General features: G+C 34.8%; 1 protein-coding gene across 2 annotated transcripts in view; it reads left to right on the forward strand.

The window, feature by feature from the left end:
- The window catches only part of ZC3H6 (zinc finger CCCH-type containing 6), a 75039-nt gene extending 58488 nt beyond the window's left edge, over positions 1–16551 (forward strand). For both annotated transcript variants that reach the window (XM_027853895.1, XM_027853896.1), the window contains exons 10-12: positions 2883–3394; positions 12074–12307; positions 14563–16551. In XM_027853895.1, the coding sequence (XP_027709696.1) occupies positions 2883–3394; positions 12074–12307; positions 14563–16067 (2251 nt within the window). In that variant the 3' untranslated portion in view covers positions 16068–16551. The remainder of the gene's footprint in view (positions 1–2882; positions 3395–12073; positions 12308–14562) is intronic.
- Positions 16552–17504: the final 953 nt, after the last annotated feature.

The raw sequence follows: 17504 nt of genomic DNA on the forward strand, positions 1-17504 counted from the left end.
AGAACGATACTGAGACCTCTAAGAATTATAATTTTTTAACTGTTGCTTCAGAGCACTGAACTTGGAGACAAAGGATTTAGATTCATATTTCAGTCCTGCCAATTATTTGTTGTATGAACTTAAGGCAGTCAGCTAATCTCTCTGAGCCTCATTTATAAAATGGCAGTTATGATATTTTTACTACCTACCTGCTAATGTCATAGGATTTAGAACTGAAAGAGACCTTAAAGATCATTTGAGTCTGACATCCTGATTTTACAAATGAGATCTCTGGGACCCAGAAAGGTTATGACTTTGCCAGGGATGCACAGGTAATAAGTAGCAGGACCAAGATCTGAACCCAAGTCCTCAGATTCTTACAGAATTGTCAGGGAAGTGCTTTGTAAAGTGTTGCCTAATTGTGAATAATTTTTATTGTTATCATCTAACCGGCAGTCTTCTTCCATAGTATTTTCAAGATATTTTTAAGCTTAAGTAGCCTCAAAATAGCCATTGAGGCTAGTGTTTAAATTTCTGTTTGTGGCAAGAAGCCTTTATTCAACTATTATCAGGATTAGGGAGAGGGTCAACCATTGTATTTCCCAGATTTTCTGCATTAGTCTATGTGATATTTTTAAAAGATCATAGATAATTTCTTTCTCCTTTTAGAGCAATTTTTTAATAAATTTAACATTTTCAAAAGGGAATAAAGGAATCAACTCTTAGCTACCTTTGATCTTATATGCCCTAATAATTGGCTGTATGGCATTCGGGAATTACTAAATGCTCCCATCTTCCTCTTCTCCAGACTGCTTCTGAAGAAATAGAGGGAAGATTAAGCAGCAGTGGATCCCAAAGAACCATAACATTGCTGTTCTTTTGGACCAAAACATGTGACTACTTAAACCAATGGATAGCAATTATTATAACAACATATCAAAGATATTTATAACTACTATGTAAAGCTTGCCCCATATACTTTAATTTTAATATGAACTTACTGCTAGTCCATCCAAATGAATTCAAGTAGTGCCAGAGTGATAGGTTGGATGTTTGGTAATGTGAACAACCAGTGAAATTCCTCACTTATTTATTTATCCAGTGGTCCAAATGATAGATAGTAAATAATAAGCTAATGAATAACTGTAGAACTATTCATTATCAGGAGATAACCCGTGAAAGGCTTAAAAAATAAAATGTGGGTAAAATGATACATTAGTTAAAAAAGCGAACAAGTGTATTAGGACAGGACTGATTCTAATATGTATTTTCCTTTTCAGTATATGTGATTCTTACAGACTAAAAGAAACAGAAAACCCCCAGAAGTTATTGAATGATATCCAGTTATCATTATATTGGTAATAACAATCTCTCACAAGTGGCTTTAAGTCTTACAGAACATTTTATGCATACTTCATTTAATCCTCCTAACGTCAGTATTGCTGTGCCCACCTTACTGATAAAACAATTGAGGCTGAAGTTAAAGAAGTTAAACTATTTGCCAAAAATCACATTAGATAAGCTGAGACTTAATTAAGCTCTAATGCCAAATCCAGTGCTTTTTCTACTACATGAAAGTGCCTTCCCCAAAGGATCTTGAGGTATTTAAATTTTATAACTTTGTGGCACTTATCAAAGTGCTCTGCAGTGGGTACTAATAAGTTTTAAATTGAATTGAAGGGAATTACCAATTCTACACTTTGTAAAAGGTATCTCTAACATTTTTTCCAGTTTCGAAACATTATCACTGAAGGTTGAATGTGTTTAATTAGCATGAGTAATGTTTGACTAAAAGGAATTTCCAAATGTTAAATATCCCAAAGTATCTTAAAGAAAATATAGAACCAACTTGAAATGTCCTCAGTTTTGGCACTTATTTTGAGACATTTAATTTTGGTGAAAAAGCAATGAAACTAAGAGAATAATTTTAGTCCTTTTATACTAATTGTGGTTACATTTTTAGAATAATTCTCTGTGTATTAAGTTTGACTGTATGATGGTATGTTTCCACTGGACATCAGTGGAGATGACCTGCCTATCACCACAGCTAGATTTTTTTGTAGGGAGAGAACAGTAATAATGAGAAAGACTAAAAAAAATGTTAACAGTGTATTATAGTGGATACAATACTAGATTTGGAGTTAGGAAAACTGGGACTTAAATTACAACATTGATAGTCATGTGACCATAGATAGGTCACTTAACCTCTCAAAGGCCGTTTTCTCCTCTGTAAAAATGAGAATAATACCTTCTAAGTATATTTCATGGAGTTGTTGTGAGGCTCAAATAAAAAAATATATGTAAGGCAATTTATACACTTTCCAGTGTTAGGTAAATGTAGTTATAATAAACATCATAGTTCCTTTCTTCAGAGAATGTTTATCACATATGGATAAATAAAGAAGAGGGTTCTTTTCCATTTTACAAACAGAGACCAAATCGATGCTGTTAGTAATGAGAATTTGTTTCAAACCCCATTGTCCACTGGGGAAGATATTAAGAAAATAAGTGCTGTAATTTCCATCTTATGATATGTACTGTGATATACACTGATAGTGTATTACAGTACAAACCAGGAAAAATGGCTTTTGAAAATGTCTAGAATTTTTACATGTCTATTCTATAGCATAGTCAGTAATCAAGGCAGAGCCAGGTCAGGAAGAATTTCCAAGGAAGCAACAGGTTGTCAATAGGAATTGAGGGAGCAGTGGAAATAAGAAAAGCAACACAAAAAATCATGTAAATGTTAAGCAATATTAATACTTTAAAAAAGCTTTATAGGTAATATCTGTTGTTTCTATCTTTGGTAAAAAGTGCTTATGAATATTCATTTAGGTATTTACACTTTTTTTTCCTCAAGATTTAAGTTAAAAGAAATGTTAAAATATTTTTTCTTTTTACAGGCCACCAGCATTTTATAACAGTGCCTCACCACCAGGACCACAGTTTCAGGGAAACAGCCCACATCCTCAGAATATGTACAATTCAGGGTCAAGTCCAGGTCCTGGTCCTAACATGTCTCAGGGACACAATGGTCCTGCAATGCACCCAGGTTCCCCTGGCCACCACCCATGTACAGGTCCTCCTGGCCCACCAATGCCACATAGCCCACCATTGCAACCTGGTCCACCTGGATTTTTAGGGCCTCATAATCAAGCTGGAGGACCCATTCAACCAGGTCCACCTTTAACACCACAGGGTATGAGTGGTTCCTATAACTCTATGGGAGTCCAGGGACATATGATGAACATCGCTATGGAAAATCACTGTTCTACAGGTCCATCTTACCAGCAAGGTCCCAGTGAAATGCAGCTCAATGCCAACTATGAGTCTCTACAAAACCCAGCTGAATTCTATGATAATTACTATTCACATCAAGCTGTTCATAATTTTCAGACAGTCAATAACTCTGGTGGTAAGTTTATCTTTGAAATTCTATGTTTAGTTCCTTGTTTATCATTTCAAGATGATTTTACAAGTGTGGTATTTATTGAATAATAAATAAGTTGTGTACTTAGGAACAATTTAGATGGAAATACATAGTAAAAGTATGTTTTTTGTAAAGTCAGTTATATGGTTTAGTGGCAATGTGGCAGAGTGCTATTGCATAGATTTAGGAGGGGAAATTGAGATCTTTATTGCTTACTTTCAGCAGTGACTTAGCTATAAAAATAGGAGGTCTTGTCAATTAAGTAGTTAGCAGAACAATAAAACAGTACAAACATGGCACATCTTACTTCTTCCACATATTTTATGCAGTTGCACCAGAAAAAGAAAAATTATTTTAAAATATATTTATGCTGCTTGTAAATACTTGAGAATTATGCATGGTAATAAACTGTCACCTTCTTGGTGTATGCAGGAGAATTATATACTTAAACATTTCTGAATAACTGGCTGGTATTTATTGGGAAAAAATTACATTGAAAATTTTTTTTAATAGTAAAAGCCTATCAGTAAATGAAGACAGCATGGTCAAAACATAATTTAATGTTTTTATTTAAAAATTTGGCAAAAATTAATGTTTTATTATTTGGATGGTTTTTTAAAATCAAAATTAATTCTTGAATGAGAAATAATAATTTTTTTCTACCACTTGGGTTAATTAATTATGTAACAAAACTTATTACAATAATGTAATAGAATTATAGATCTCAAATGAGAAGAAACTTCTGAGATTATCTAGTTCAGTTCTTTTGTTTTATAGTTGAGGAGACTGAAGCACAGAGAGATCTAAGTGACTTGCCTAAGTTAACAAAAGTAACTAATAGCAGAGCTAGGATTTGCACCTGAGCCCTCATACTCCAGAGGATAGTCCATTTTCCACTACACTATCTTTCCATCAAAATGTATTTTGCTTCATTTGGTTGTATACATCAGCCATTCTTGTTTGGGCTAAATATTGTTAGAATTTAAGTGTTGATTGAGGTAAAATACATGAAGTATATCATGTAACACTTGATTACTTTAATGTTAAGGTAGACAGTAAAATATATTGTAAAGTATGATTCAGATTTTTAAAATGAAAGAGACCAAAGTTCATAGGCTTCTCAGAAGTCTCATTTCTATATATCATAAAGTTTGTCTTCAAGAAGAGAGTCAGCAGGTGCTATATATGTTGAGCACTATGTAGCATCAATAAAACAATGAAATTTACCATGTCTTATAAGTGACAGAAAAAGATTGGTTTCTATCTATTTTGAGTTATTTCAGAATCAGTTATATGTATGGTGTAAGACCACATATATAATTATTACATTGTAATTAGAGCAAAAGTAAAAATCAATGCCAGATTTGAAGAAAGGATAAAAAATGAAGACACTGCAAATAAATACAGTATAACCTGACCTCCTGACACAAGGCACTTATGCTGAAAAATGGGAAATTAAAAAAAGTAAAAATAATTAGTCAATTAGCATTTATTAAGCATCTGCTATGTGCCATTAACTAATTAAAAATAATTAGTCAATTAGCATTTATTAAGCATCTGCTAAGGCACTGTACTGAGTACCAGGATATGTGTGATAAATTGGGGGTAGTACATATGTGTGTGTGATAAATTGGGAGTAGTCTCTAAAGGAAGGCACTAAGATTAAAAAAAGATTGAGAAGGGCTTCTTTCAGAAGGTAAGACTTTAGTTGAGACTTAAGAAAGCCAGGGAAGCAAAGAAGCGGAGATGAGGGGGAAGACTGTTCCAAGGATAGCCAGCAAAAATGCTTGGAATTGGGAAACGCAGTATCTTGTACAAAGAATAGCCAGGAGTCCAGTAACATGAGATCACAGGGTAGGTAGAGGATAATAAAGTATAAGAAGACTGGAAAAGTAGGAAGATGCCAGGTTATAAAGTATTTTAAAAGCCAAACAGAAGATACCATATTTGATCCTGAAAGTAGTAGAAAACCACTAGAGATTATTGAATGTGAGGGGAGGTGATATGGTCAGACTTGTTCTTTAGGTGGATCAATTTGATAGTTGAATGGAGGATGGATTAGAGTAGGGAGACACTTGAGGCAGAAACAATAACAAACAGACTCTTACAGTAGTCCAGGAATAAATTGATGAGGGCTTGCTCCAGGGTAGTGACAGTGTTTGAGAAGAGAAAAAAGAATATATGAGAGATATTTTGAAGGTAGAAATGAGGAGACTTGGCAACTGATTGGATTGGTGGTAGTGGGGTAGAGAGAGAGACTGTATGGAGTTAAGGATGACAGCTAGGTAGCAAGTCTGGATTGCTGGGAGGATGGTGTTACCTTTGACAATAATGGAGAAGTTTAAAAAGAAGAGATGGTTTGCGGGGGAAGATAATGAGTTCAGTATTAGATGTGTTCAATTTAAGCTGTCTATAAAACATCCAGTTCAAGATTTCCAGTAGGCCACTGGAAATGTGAAACTGTAAGTCAGAAGAGAGTTTAGATCTGGACATGTAAATTTGAGAGTCATCTGCATAGAGTTTGTAATCAAATCTACAGGAGTTGATGAGATCACCAAGTGAAATAGTGTAGAGGGAGAAAAGGACCCAGGGCAGAGTCCTTTGGGACACCCACAATGGACATGACCTAGATGAAGATTGAGCAGAAGAGACTAAGAAGAAATGATCAGACAGGTGGGAGGAAAACCAGGATAGAGCAGTGTCATGAAAACCTAAATAGAAGAGAGTATCAAGGAGAAGAGGGTGATTGACATTGTCAAAGATGGATCATTGTCAAGGTCAAGAAGTATGGGAATTAAGAAAAGGCCATTAGATTTGGCAATTAAAAGATCATTATTAACTTTGGAGAGAGCAGTTTCAATTTATTGATGAGGTTGGAAGTCAGACTGTAAAGATAATCACTATTTTCTGTAGAATTTTAATTTATGTAGAATAGTCATCACAATGAGGGGACCAAATGAACCTAGAAGCCACCATAACCAACCAACACTTGATCTCCTTGCCAAGGGGGGAGATATGTCAGCTAGGAGGCAATAGCAGATTAAAGTACAAATTTACTTGTACAACATAAGAATGAAGAAAGAGTATGAGCATTATCTTATAAAAGAGCAAAAAAGCAGTAGAGGTGAAAACAAACGTGTAGAAAGCTTGATGTGAGACCCAATGAAGTCATGTGAGCCCAATTCCATCTGTAGATGAAAGTGACAGAAGAATAATAAATGTCAGAAAACAGCACAGATTTGTCAACATTTTCATAATGACCAGTCTTCATCAATTCATCATTAACTACAAACCAGTACAAGAAAGTTGTAATAATCTCAAATTTAGAGTGTACTCTTAATGAAAATGTGAGAAGCAAATAGACATTTTTCACAAGCAATTTTCCACAGTAGACCATATTTTTATAGTCTCACAATTAACTGGAAAAACAAACCCCCCATTACCATAAGTTAAGAACCTCTACTCTATACCTTCCCATTGAGGGTCTGGATAGATTTCACAGGGTTCATGAACTTGGATGGGGAAAAAATTACATATCTATTTTCATTCACCTTTAACTGAAATTTAGCTTTTCCTTCAATTATTTTTTTTTTAAAAAGGAACATTATGGTTGAGAGTTACATAAGTTTCACCAGACTGCCAGAAGGATCCATGATGCAAAAAAGATTGAGTACTTCATGTAAAGAATACAAAATCCCAGAATCTCAGAATTTCCAGGTTGGGAGGTACTTTGTAGCCATCAAGTTCAACACAAACCTGAAAAAGAATTCTTTCTACAGTATACCTGAAAAGTGCTTATGTTGCCTTTACTTGAAGATTTCAAGTGAGAAGTAACCTACCACCTCCCACAGCAGTCTGTTGTACTTTTTGATAGTGCTAAATGTTAGGAAGTTTTTTGGAATTTTTTTTAACGTCGTGCCTTAAATTTGCCTTATATATTTTTACCCATTGCTTATAGTTCTGCCCTCTACAGCCAAACAAAACAGATCTAATCCATCTTCAACTGAAAGCCTTTCAATATTTTAACAGCTATCATATAACTCCTGAGGCTTTTTTCTTCAGGTTAAACACCCCCAGTTCCTGCAGCTGATCCACATATAGCATGAAGATCACTATTCTAGATGCTGTCCTTCTTTCCCTTTGACTCTTAACAGTTTATCAGTCATCTTCCTAAAATGTTGCATCCAAGGCCCCAGATATGGTCTGACCAAAAAGAATACAATGGGGCTTTTTCTGTTGGTTAGGGAATTGGAGTATTCAGTCCTGTTACATCACTATGGGAAAGTCCTATCCACAGATAGAGATGAACTATCTGTTTGCCACTTAGAATAAAGAGTTGCCTGGGGCAATAAGAGGTGAAGTGACTTGCCTTTGGTTACTCCACTACTATATATTAAATGCAAGACTTCAACCGTATTTTTCTTGATGTCATAGCTTTCTATTTAGATTGTAAGCATTTTGAATATAAGGAATATCTTTTACCTCTTTTTGTCTCCCCAAAGCTTAGCATAGTACCTGGAACATAGTATGTTCTTAATAAGTGTTTAATGCTTGATATATATCACAAAAAGACTTTTATCTCTTTATACATTGAAGCTATGATTCTCTTAGTATGACTTAAAATTGCATTAACTTTCTTGGTTCCTGAACATGTTAAGCTAAATATTAGTCCACTAAAATACCCATCTCTTTTTTAGAAAAGTGTCTCTTTAGCCATACCTCTTCCATCTTGTATTAGCGAAGGTGATTTTTTTAAACCCATCTAAGACTTTATATTTATCCCAATTAAATTTCATCCTTTTCAATTCAGTTCACTGTTTTAGTCTGTAGAGATACTTTTGAATTCTGAATCTATAATCCATTATTGCTTGTCCCTCCCACCTTTTTGTAATCTGCAAATTTAATAAATACATTGTCTATGCTACTATCCAAGTCATTGGTTTAAAAAATAAAAAAAGACCATATGGACTTGATTACCCCCCAAAAAAAGAGTTTGACTTGGTAGGTCTTAAAATCTCCTCAACAAGGGTCTACAATGCATGTATTAAGATAATATAAGATTCCTTGGTGAATATGACCACAGAAATAACTGTTCAGTGATCTCTTTGTTATTAACATCAAGCAGAGTAGAAAACGTGAATGGCTCACCAAAGGTCTGAGCCATTATCACAAAAAATTTTGTCCAAATGTTCCTGTTTGCAAATGTCTTAGTGTTAATTGCGTTAAGTCCAAGAATAATACCTTTCCAGTGATATTCATGACTTTATTCGATGAATAGCTAAAATGCCATTATTCAAAAAAGTTTAACTTCCTTGCCTATATAGGAAAAACAAATGTATGTTGTCCAGACTGTGAGCCTGTTGTCTAGTAATCAATAATCTAGGACAGACACTGCAGATAGACAGTGAACTGACCACAAATGAATAGGGTGAAGAAAATAGGCTGAATTTTATTTAGGAATTTGTGCAGTGCTTTTAACAGTACCAAGCTTTTCCCAGACACAAAATCCATCTTTTTAACACTGGTTTTCTAGTGAAGTTGTATATTTGTGTATCCTATAACATCACAGTATCCAAAGTATGAAAATTATGGGTAATGCAAAAGGCAATGGACAGATGCATGATTTGTTTAAGTAGGCTACAGAATATTTCCATCAATGATCTATACACAGGACATGGCATAAGAAACATTTGAGAAATGTATAATTGGAAAATGATCATAGAATCTTGGATTTATAGGTGTAAGAGACCTGAGAGATAGGAGAGGGTAAGTAATTTGCCCAAGGTCACAATCAATCAAATAATAAACATTTAGTAAGCATCTACTGAGTGTCAAGCACTATGCTAAGCTCTCGAGATACAAAAAGAGGCAAAAGATAGTCCCTGCCCTCAAAGAGTTCACAGTCTAATGAGGTAGACAACATCCAGACAAAAACAAAACAAGCTATATACAGAATAAATGGGAAATAATTAACAGAGGGAAGGCACCAGAATTAAGAGGGGTTAAGGAAGGTTCTAGTAAAAGATGGGATTTTGGTTGAGACTAAAGGGAGCCAGGGCGGTCAGTGGGCAAAGATGAGGAGGAAGAGTATTTTCCAGATATGAGGAACAGCCAGAAAAAAATTGCCCAGAGCCCAGAAATGGAGTGTCTTGTTGGTGGAACAGCCAGGAGTCCAGTGTCACTGAATCAGAGAGTAAAGCTTGGGGAGTAATGTATAAGAAGTCTATAAAGGTAGGAGGGGGCTATGTTATGAAGGGCTTTGAATGTCAGAGAACTTTGTATTTTATTCTGGAGGTAATAAGGAACTACTAGAGTTTTTTGAGTTGTGGGTTGACATGTTCAGACCTACATCTTAGGAAATTTACTTTGATGGCTAAATGGAGGGTGGACTAGAATGAGACATTCATACCCTTTGGCAAGAGTATTTCAGTAATCAAGGTGTGAGGTGATAAGGGCCTTCAGTACAATGATGGGGGTATCAGAGGAGAGAAGTGGACATATTCAATAGATGGTGCAAATGTGAAATCGAAGGGCCTTGGCAGGAGATTGGATATGAGGGAGTGAGAGAAAATGAGGAGACCAGAATGACTCCTAAGTTGCAAAGCTACAGGACAGAATTTAAACACAGGATTTCTTGACTCTTAGTCCAGCACTCTATTTATTAGGTGTAATGCTAATATAGCAAGGGATAACAGATAGATAAAGTTCTATTATGGAACCAACGAGATGTACAATAACCTAGAACAAGGCCCACAACATATTGGGTAGAACCTTTATGGAGAACATAAATAAGAATTGCCCAGAATGAGAAGTCATGGATGGGTTTTGATCAACATTGACAGTAGAACAAGTAACCAAGTTGATGAGATCACTGATCCACTGAAGTATTGCAATATATGTTCTGTTTCTATTTAATTTGATAACTTTAGGAAGCAGGGAGGGAACAAGCATTAAGCACCTACTGTGTGCCAGGCACTGTGCTAAGCACTTTACAAATATTATCTCATTCAATCCTCACAATAGTGCTGGGAGGTAAGTGCTATTGTTTTCCCCATTTATTGTTGAAGAAACTGAGGCAGGCACAGGTTGTGACTTGCCTGGGATCACATGGCTAGTAAGTGTCTGAGGTCAGAGTTTTCTGATTTCAGGACCAGCGCTCTATTCACTGCTACGTAGCTGCCTCCAAGGACAATGCTTGTATACTTGGGCATTTGATCATGATAAAATATTTACTTCAGCATTTAATAGAACCTTGTCTTTTCAGAACAATCCAAAAAGATAAGAATCAGGCTGACTTCCTTGGACTGCTGATTTACTGTTCCTGTCCTTTGCCGCCACAATCCCAGTGCTTTTCAAGATTACTTTACCAAGCCCTATTTACTTTTGAGTATAATTGTCACAAATGGTGGCAACAGCATTGGCCAAGGTGTGAGTAAATGAGTCCTGGGAATGGAAATGGGCAGCATTCAATAACACTGGGTTCATTGAGTAAAGAAATGAAGAAATTCATTCCTTTATTCCTAAGAAAGACTTCAGGGAATGAAATGAGGAAACAAGTGGCAAGAGAGGTAAAATTAGGCTAGTGATCTTGATTTCTAGGCTGTATTCACATGATTAAAATATACCAGAAATATTCAAATGGATATGGACCAATTATACTAATTATACATTCATTAAATAATTATGCTGTGTCCAACAAAAAATCAAAGACAGGGGGAAAGGTTGACCATATAGTAAAATCATTCTAGCACTTTTTGTGGAAACAAAGAACTGGAAACACAGTTCCCCCATCAACTAAAGAATGGCCAAACAAACTGTGATATATGAATAATGAAATATTATTGTTCATTGAGAAATATTAGGAATTAAGAGAAACATGGGAAAATTTGTATGAATTGAAACAATAACAATCTGCACAATGGCTATAATGAAAGCAGAATATAAGCTTGTCCAAAGGACAAAACTGTTCATTTTTATCATTATATCCTCAGTGCTTAGCACAGTGCCTTGTATGTAGTAGGAACTTAGTAGGTCTTTGTTGAATTGAAGAATATAAATGAATGGAAAGCTAAAAGAAAGCCCAATGCTGAGTAATTGTAATATTCAGTCTTGGTCCTAGAAAACAAGTAATGAAATAGAGGAACATGGAGACAGATTTTTACGTACAGTGTCAGCTGCTGTCACTATATCATATGTTTTAGCTTAACCATTTTTCCTTTTTTACAAAGGAGGATTCAACTCCTTTGTGCCAAAGGAAAGCAATTAAACAAAAACAAATAACAGTGACGGCATCTGACAAAATAGACAACATTTTGCCCTAATAGTCCCTTATCTCTTCTGTGAGACATTAAAGATTTCTGTCCTCTATGGCCTTCATGGATTTTTCAGTTGTTTAGAGTTTGTCTTGAATCTTGAAGATTACTAAATACCTTTAAAATTTATCCAAAAGCATTAACATAGTAAAGCTTTAAATACTTTCTTGTTGTTTTTCATAATTTGATAAAATTATACCTTCAAGTTTGAGATTAGGTAAATATTTTCTTCTAAAAATTCACTTATTGTTGGGGAATCCATACCTTATAAAGCTCAGACTATTATCCAGTGAGATTTTTTTTTTAATATTATCCAGTGTTTGTTTCTTTTATTGTTGTTGAATACATGCAGATGGAATGTGGCATGGTGAATTTGCTGAACATCAACCTCACATGGCTCAAGACTCATTAAACAGTGGAAGTGAGTCAGATTGCATCAACACATCAGGCCATAAAACTGTTATAAATGTACCAGATTTCCTTCCTGCAATGCAGAAAGCGCTCTTTGTAAGACTTAGTCAGAAACATCAGGAGGATGGAGAACCAGTTGGTCACCAGTCTCAAAGGACATTAAGCAAGGAAGAAGGTAATATCAGATATGATAAGATCTTACTTGTTATGCTTCCTCTGTGACTAGAATGGTCTAAATCAAAATTGGTTGGTTCCATTTACCCAGGATTCCTCTCCACTGCTTAACTCTGCCACTGCCAACCCACTACTCTCAGCCCCATTATAGGTCCCATTTACTGCCCCAACTGTGAACCCTTTGAGCAGACACTAAAATGACAAGAGCAGAGAATGATTGGAAAAGGAAATTGGATGATCATGTAGTGAGGGTTAACAAATGGACAATCCAAGCCTAATATTAAATGGGTCAGAGTTGGAGCAAAAGGCTCTAGGGATCAATGTGAAGAAATAGGTCTTTACTTCTAGTCCCCCTTCAAAACAGTCCAGTTAATCTGGAAATCTAAATGGATCTCCAGTGAGAAGACTGGTGAACTAAGTTATAAGTAGTTCATATACTTCATTTTCTGGGGTAGTGAACATAGAATACTCTCTCCTGCTTTGTTGAATATTTGGGAGAATTTCCTATTCTTTCTGTATTATGAGTAAACAAATGAACGAAAAAGCATTTATTCAGTGCTTACTTTGTGTCAGACACTGTGCTAAGGGCTGTTGATACAAAAAGAAAAAGCACAATAGTCCTTGCTCTTAGAAGGCTTAATAATCTAATAGGGGAAAGGAATATATATAGGAACTTGGTGGCAGAGGAGGGATGTTTTTACATATTTAAGTGACCAAATAAAACAGTATTGCCAGCAGGTGATTTTAGCTGTTTCAATCTTGTAGAAACTTCATAGAAATAACAGTAGGTAGCTGCTACCTATTTCTCTCCTGTAGAAACTACATGATAATAAATTGTCTTAGTCATTTCCTGATAAATCGTAGCAAAATAATACCTCATTTATTTGGAATAATCAGGTGTTGTAGGGGCTTCATATAATTGAATTTTTTACATAGCTGGATTTAACCCTTTTAGCTTGAAAAATTGACTTGGTGGAAAACATTTCAAAATTCAACAGGGCTTCCCTTATAAGTAGTATATGGAACATAAACCTTTATTTTTATTTTTTGAGGTCATCATTGTGAATATCAATGACTGTAGTATGCCAAAATAAAGTGAAGTCTTAAGGAGAAATTAAGTTGTTTTCCCCTGGGCTCCTGAAGATTTACTTGCAGTACCCTTACCTAAAACCCTATACTAAGTGGCCCTGATGTGCTTTTTAATTTCTTGTAGCTTCTTTTCTTTAGTTAGGAATATTCTCCTTTGAAATAAAATTGTAATCACTTCTCATGGTTGTCCATGTGCCTACTTATAGTGCTTTTTTTTGTCCCCATCTTCTAAATTGTGGCTTCCAATCTACTATAGGATGAGAAAATAAATAAACAAGCTTATTTAAATTGTATATATTCTTCTAATTTTCTTGTAAAATCTCTGTATTAATCTAGGTCATGTATGCATTTTGACCTTATCTTGGTAAATAGTGTGGGATATTGGCCTATGTCCAGTTCTGCCATACTGTTTTCCAGTTTTCTCAATAATTTTTACCAGATAATGAATTCTTATCCCAAAATCTTAAGTCTTTACGCTTGTCACGTACAAGGTTATTATGTTTATTTGCTGCCGTAAATTGTCTGCTGTATTCCATTGATCTGTCTGTTTTTTAGCCAGTACCAGATAGTTTTGATAATTGTTGCCTTATAATACAGTTTAAAATCTGGTACTGCTAAACCTCCTTCCTTTACACTTTTTTCCATTATTTCTTGTGATTATTCTTGCCTTTTTGTTTTTCCAAATGAATTTTGTTATTATTTTTCTATCCCAGTAAAATAATATTTTGGTAATTTAATTGAGATGGTGGTGAATATATAAATTAGTTTGGGTAGAATTGTCATTTTTATTGTATTGGCCCTGTCTAACCATGAACAATTAATGTCTTTCCAATTATTTAAATCTGGATAATGTTAATATGTGGTTTTCCAAATCAATATGCACCCATAGGGATCCTTATGTGCAGTTTGGTGGCCTTCATTTCAATTTGATTTTGACATGCATTGCTCTAGAGAAATCATTGACTCTGTTACTATAGTTAGCAACCATGCAACCACATGTGTTCACTAGAACAGTCTAGTCCAAAAAGAGTCCCTTGCTCTAGATCCTGTTTTTACATTTCCCTCATTATTGGTTCGGCTTTAAGTGAACATTATTGCAGAGACCATGTACTTCTTTGGAATTTTAAATTTAAATGTGACTTTTTTTTTAATTTTGTTTGTTTTTAGATGATAATGTTAACTGGTATTCCAGTAGTGAAGAAGAAGAGGGGAGTAGTGTCAAATCAATATTGAAAACTTTACAGAAACAAACAGAGACTCTAAGGAATCAACGACAACATTCCACAGATCTTGGTGTTCCTACTGATCCAAGACTTGCTAAAGACAAAAATACAGGAAGCCAAGCTGTTGATCCTAGACTTAGGGCTGTCTCAAGACAAAGCTCTAGAAAACCTTCTGATTCTGCCCCTTTTGATCCCAGACTTGCACGAGATCCCAGGAAATTAAAACTTAATGAAAGTGGTCATGCAAGTCCTTCTGTTGGTGGAGGAAAGTTTGACTTACACCATGCAAATTCTGGAGTTAAAGTCAAACAAAAAGGAGTAGATGATGAAGAAGAAGAAGTAGAAAGAGAGCTGAGAGAAAAAGCTTTCCTAATACCTTTAGAATCTTTACCTGGTGTAACACTACAAGATCCAAGGTCACAGCTTAGACAATTCAGCCATATTAAAATGGATATTATCCTGACCAAACCAAACTTTGCAAAACACATTGTGTGGGCTCCTGAAGATTTACTTCCAGTACCCTTACCTAAACCTGACCCAGTTTCATCAATCAACTTACCTCTTCCCCCACTTATAGCTGACCAGAGGCTAAATAAATTACGTAATATAAGTAGTGATCTTCATCAAAGTACAATGCCAGCTGATCCAAGATTAGCAGCAAAAGCCAAAAATAATACTGCAAGAAGTGGATACTTGGACCAACCTGGAGAAACCCATAGTCCAGGAAATAAATTAGGGGATCCTAGGTTGCAAAAAAACGTTGATCCTAGACTTCATAGGCTGTCCAGTACAGACTCTCATCATGGGATTGCAAAGGATCCTCATCCATCAAAATTTGATCCACGTTTGCCCAGACCTTGTCCTGGTTCATCACAGATCTCAGAGGCAGTAACTAATAAATCTGAATCTGATTCTCTTCCTCCATATGCTCCCAAACTGTCAGCTTCAACTGGTGTTAGACTAGGAACACCAAGCTCTATTCTTAGTGGCATTAGTTTGTATGATCCAAGGGAACATGGTTCATTGTCTTTATCAGATCCAGCACCACTTTCTTTAGGAGAGAATGGAGAGAACCAGAAAAAAATCAGTGGCTTACAAAATAATGGCAAAAATGAGCCTTCTTCTTCAGAAGCTTTGCAGAAGACCACTCCAAATTTGGAAAAGACTACAGATGGGTCAGTTGACCCACAGTCAGATAAACAGAATAATACTGTTAAGACTCAAGTTAAACCTGAGCCCCCACACTCCAGTACTGCACCAGCAGTGCACAACCTTCCAATCCAGGCTTTAACAGGATTAATAAGACCACAGTACAATGATCCACGACAGACAAGACAGCCAGGACAGGTGAATCAAATGCCAGATAGTGATCCAAATGGAGAATCAGATGATAAATCCCTGAAGGATGTTTTTAAGACTTTTGATCCAACAGCTTCACCATTTTGTTAGCAGTGCTTTATTAAAAAATTCTTTTTACTGTTGCGACTATTGCAGTTCTCTGCTGTTTTGTAACTGGTTTACCTCTATGCTTTATTTATTTTTAAATTATAATTATCAACACTTTTTCAGCTGCTAATTCCAGAACCACATGCAGTTATATGCTCTAGTGTTTGCAAAGATGTGGTATTTTCTACATATTTTTTCAACTTCAGGGAGACTGTAATAATTGACACATAGAAACAGATGTATCACGTTAGAGCTGATGAAAGCACTTTTCATTGTAAATAAAACATCATGAAAAACTCAGCACTCAACCTGTATATGTGCAAGATGTCTTTCATAATAAATGTTTAGACAAATAATTGCCACTTTTGTATGATGTGTAGTTTCAAGCGATACAGTGTATATTACTTTGAAATAAATATTTCAGACTAAGATCTTCTGAATTTATCAGGCTGACTGAAATATAAACAAATGAAGTAAAAAAATCTTAATCCTCATTTTTTAGAGCAGTTGATGTTAAAGACATCACTTTTATTCATTGTCAATATTTTTGTGTAAATGGTAACTATATCATCTACTAAAGCATTTAAAATGGCATATCTTTTCAAAGTATTTTCTTCTATACTGTATATAAAAAATTGTGAAGTATGTAACTAAAATGTTGTTAAAAGGTGAGAATACCTAAGTTGTCTAATACAAAACTTTTTATTTAATTTTTCACATAAAGTAATTCTGAATTAGTGCTATAGGTTACATTGTGGTGTTTATGTATTTCAATGTATTTTTGTATTCAGCAGCTTAATTTGTATTGCTTTTTTGTATTGATGTTACTGCAGTACTTGTATTCATCATGTCTTCAGCATTTTTAACAAAATTTTAAAAAATATAGTGGGAGTCTATTAGTGACTATTAAACTAATAATGTTCTAAATGACCAGGTACCGTATTTTTACTTATAACTCTTGGAAAATAGAAACTACCTGAACCGATCTTATACAGATTACTTATATAATCAACTGTACACAACTACCAGAGAAGAACCTCTTTTAAATCTAGCCCAATGGGCACTATACCATAAAAGGGACTATCTTGTGTTTGAGTATTTAATGTTCTCATGGTTTGTAAATCTCCTAAATTGATTAGAAATTGTATTTTTATAAAACGTTGTATTCTTGTGTATTTATTATAGTGTACAAATAATGGCTAGCCTATTTGTTTCAAACTTTGTCATGCACATGCTGTTTAGAACTGAAAAATAAGTATTACATTGATACTCATATATCCTAAACTAAAGATATATGATAGTGTTTGCTGGTAGCAAATTCAGTAGGTAACTTTGAGAGGAACATTTCATTATAAAACATAATGAAAGTAAAAGTTAAGATTTTTAAACTTAGCCTAGAAATTGGTCCTTAAAAAAAATGACCACTTTTGCTAAGTAATT

Source organism: Vombatus ursinus, unplaced genomic scaffold, assembly GCF_900497805.2.
Source record: "Vombatus ursinus unplaced genomic scaffold, bare-nosed wombat genome assembly UNPS02010219.1, whole genome shotgun sequence".
Taxonomy (NCBI): Eukaryota; Metazoa; Chordata; class Mammalia; order Diprotodontia; family Vombatidae; genus Vombatus; species Vombatus ursinus.